Source organism: Fulmarus glacialis, unplaced genomic scaffold (genome assembly GCF_000690835.1).
Source record: "Fulmarus glacialis isolate BGI_N327 unplaced genomic scaffold, ASM69083v1 scaffold31029, whole genome shotgun sequence".
NCBI lineage: Eukaryota > Metazoa > Chordata > Aves > Procellariiformes > Procellariidae > Fulmarus > Fulmarus glacialis.
Window position 1 is genome coordinate 1 of NW_009235741.1, and position 265 is coordinate 265.

The 265-nt window shown below is 59.6% G+C and overlaps 1 protein-coding gene across 1 annotated transcript in view; it reads left to right on the plus strand.

Moving 5' to 3' along the window:
- Positions 1–149: 149 nt before the first annotated feature.
- The window catches only part of CREG1 (cellular repressor of E1A-stimulated genes 1), a 3,453-nt gene continuing 3,337 nt past the window's right edge, over positions 150–265 (plus strand). Inside the window, exon 1 of the mRNA XM_009586133.1 lies at positions 150–263. Coding sequence (XP_009584428.1) covers positions 150–263 — 114 coding nt within the window. The remainder of the gene's footprint in view (positions 264–265) is intronic.

Here is a 265-nt window from a genome sequence, read left to right on the forward strand (position 1 = left end):
GACTTGGAGGTGAGCGGGAGCAGCCCGGCCACGGGCAGCGCCGTCTCGGGCAAGGGCCAGGCGGGGTTTTGCCCCCTCAGCTGGCGCCCGGGGGGAAGGGGGTGTCCCTGCGAAATCAGTCCTGACAGCCGTGTGTGCAAACCGCAAATATGAGTGGTGACCCCCGTAAAGGAGACTTAAAACTTAGAAGCATGCGGGTTACTAGTGCAATGTCGTATTTTTCTTGGTGGCCTATGCTTTTGCATCTTGGTAGCAAGCGGCGGGT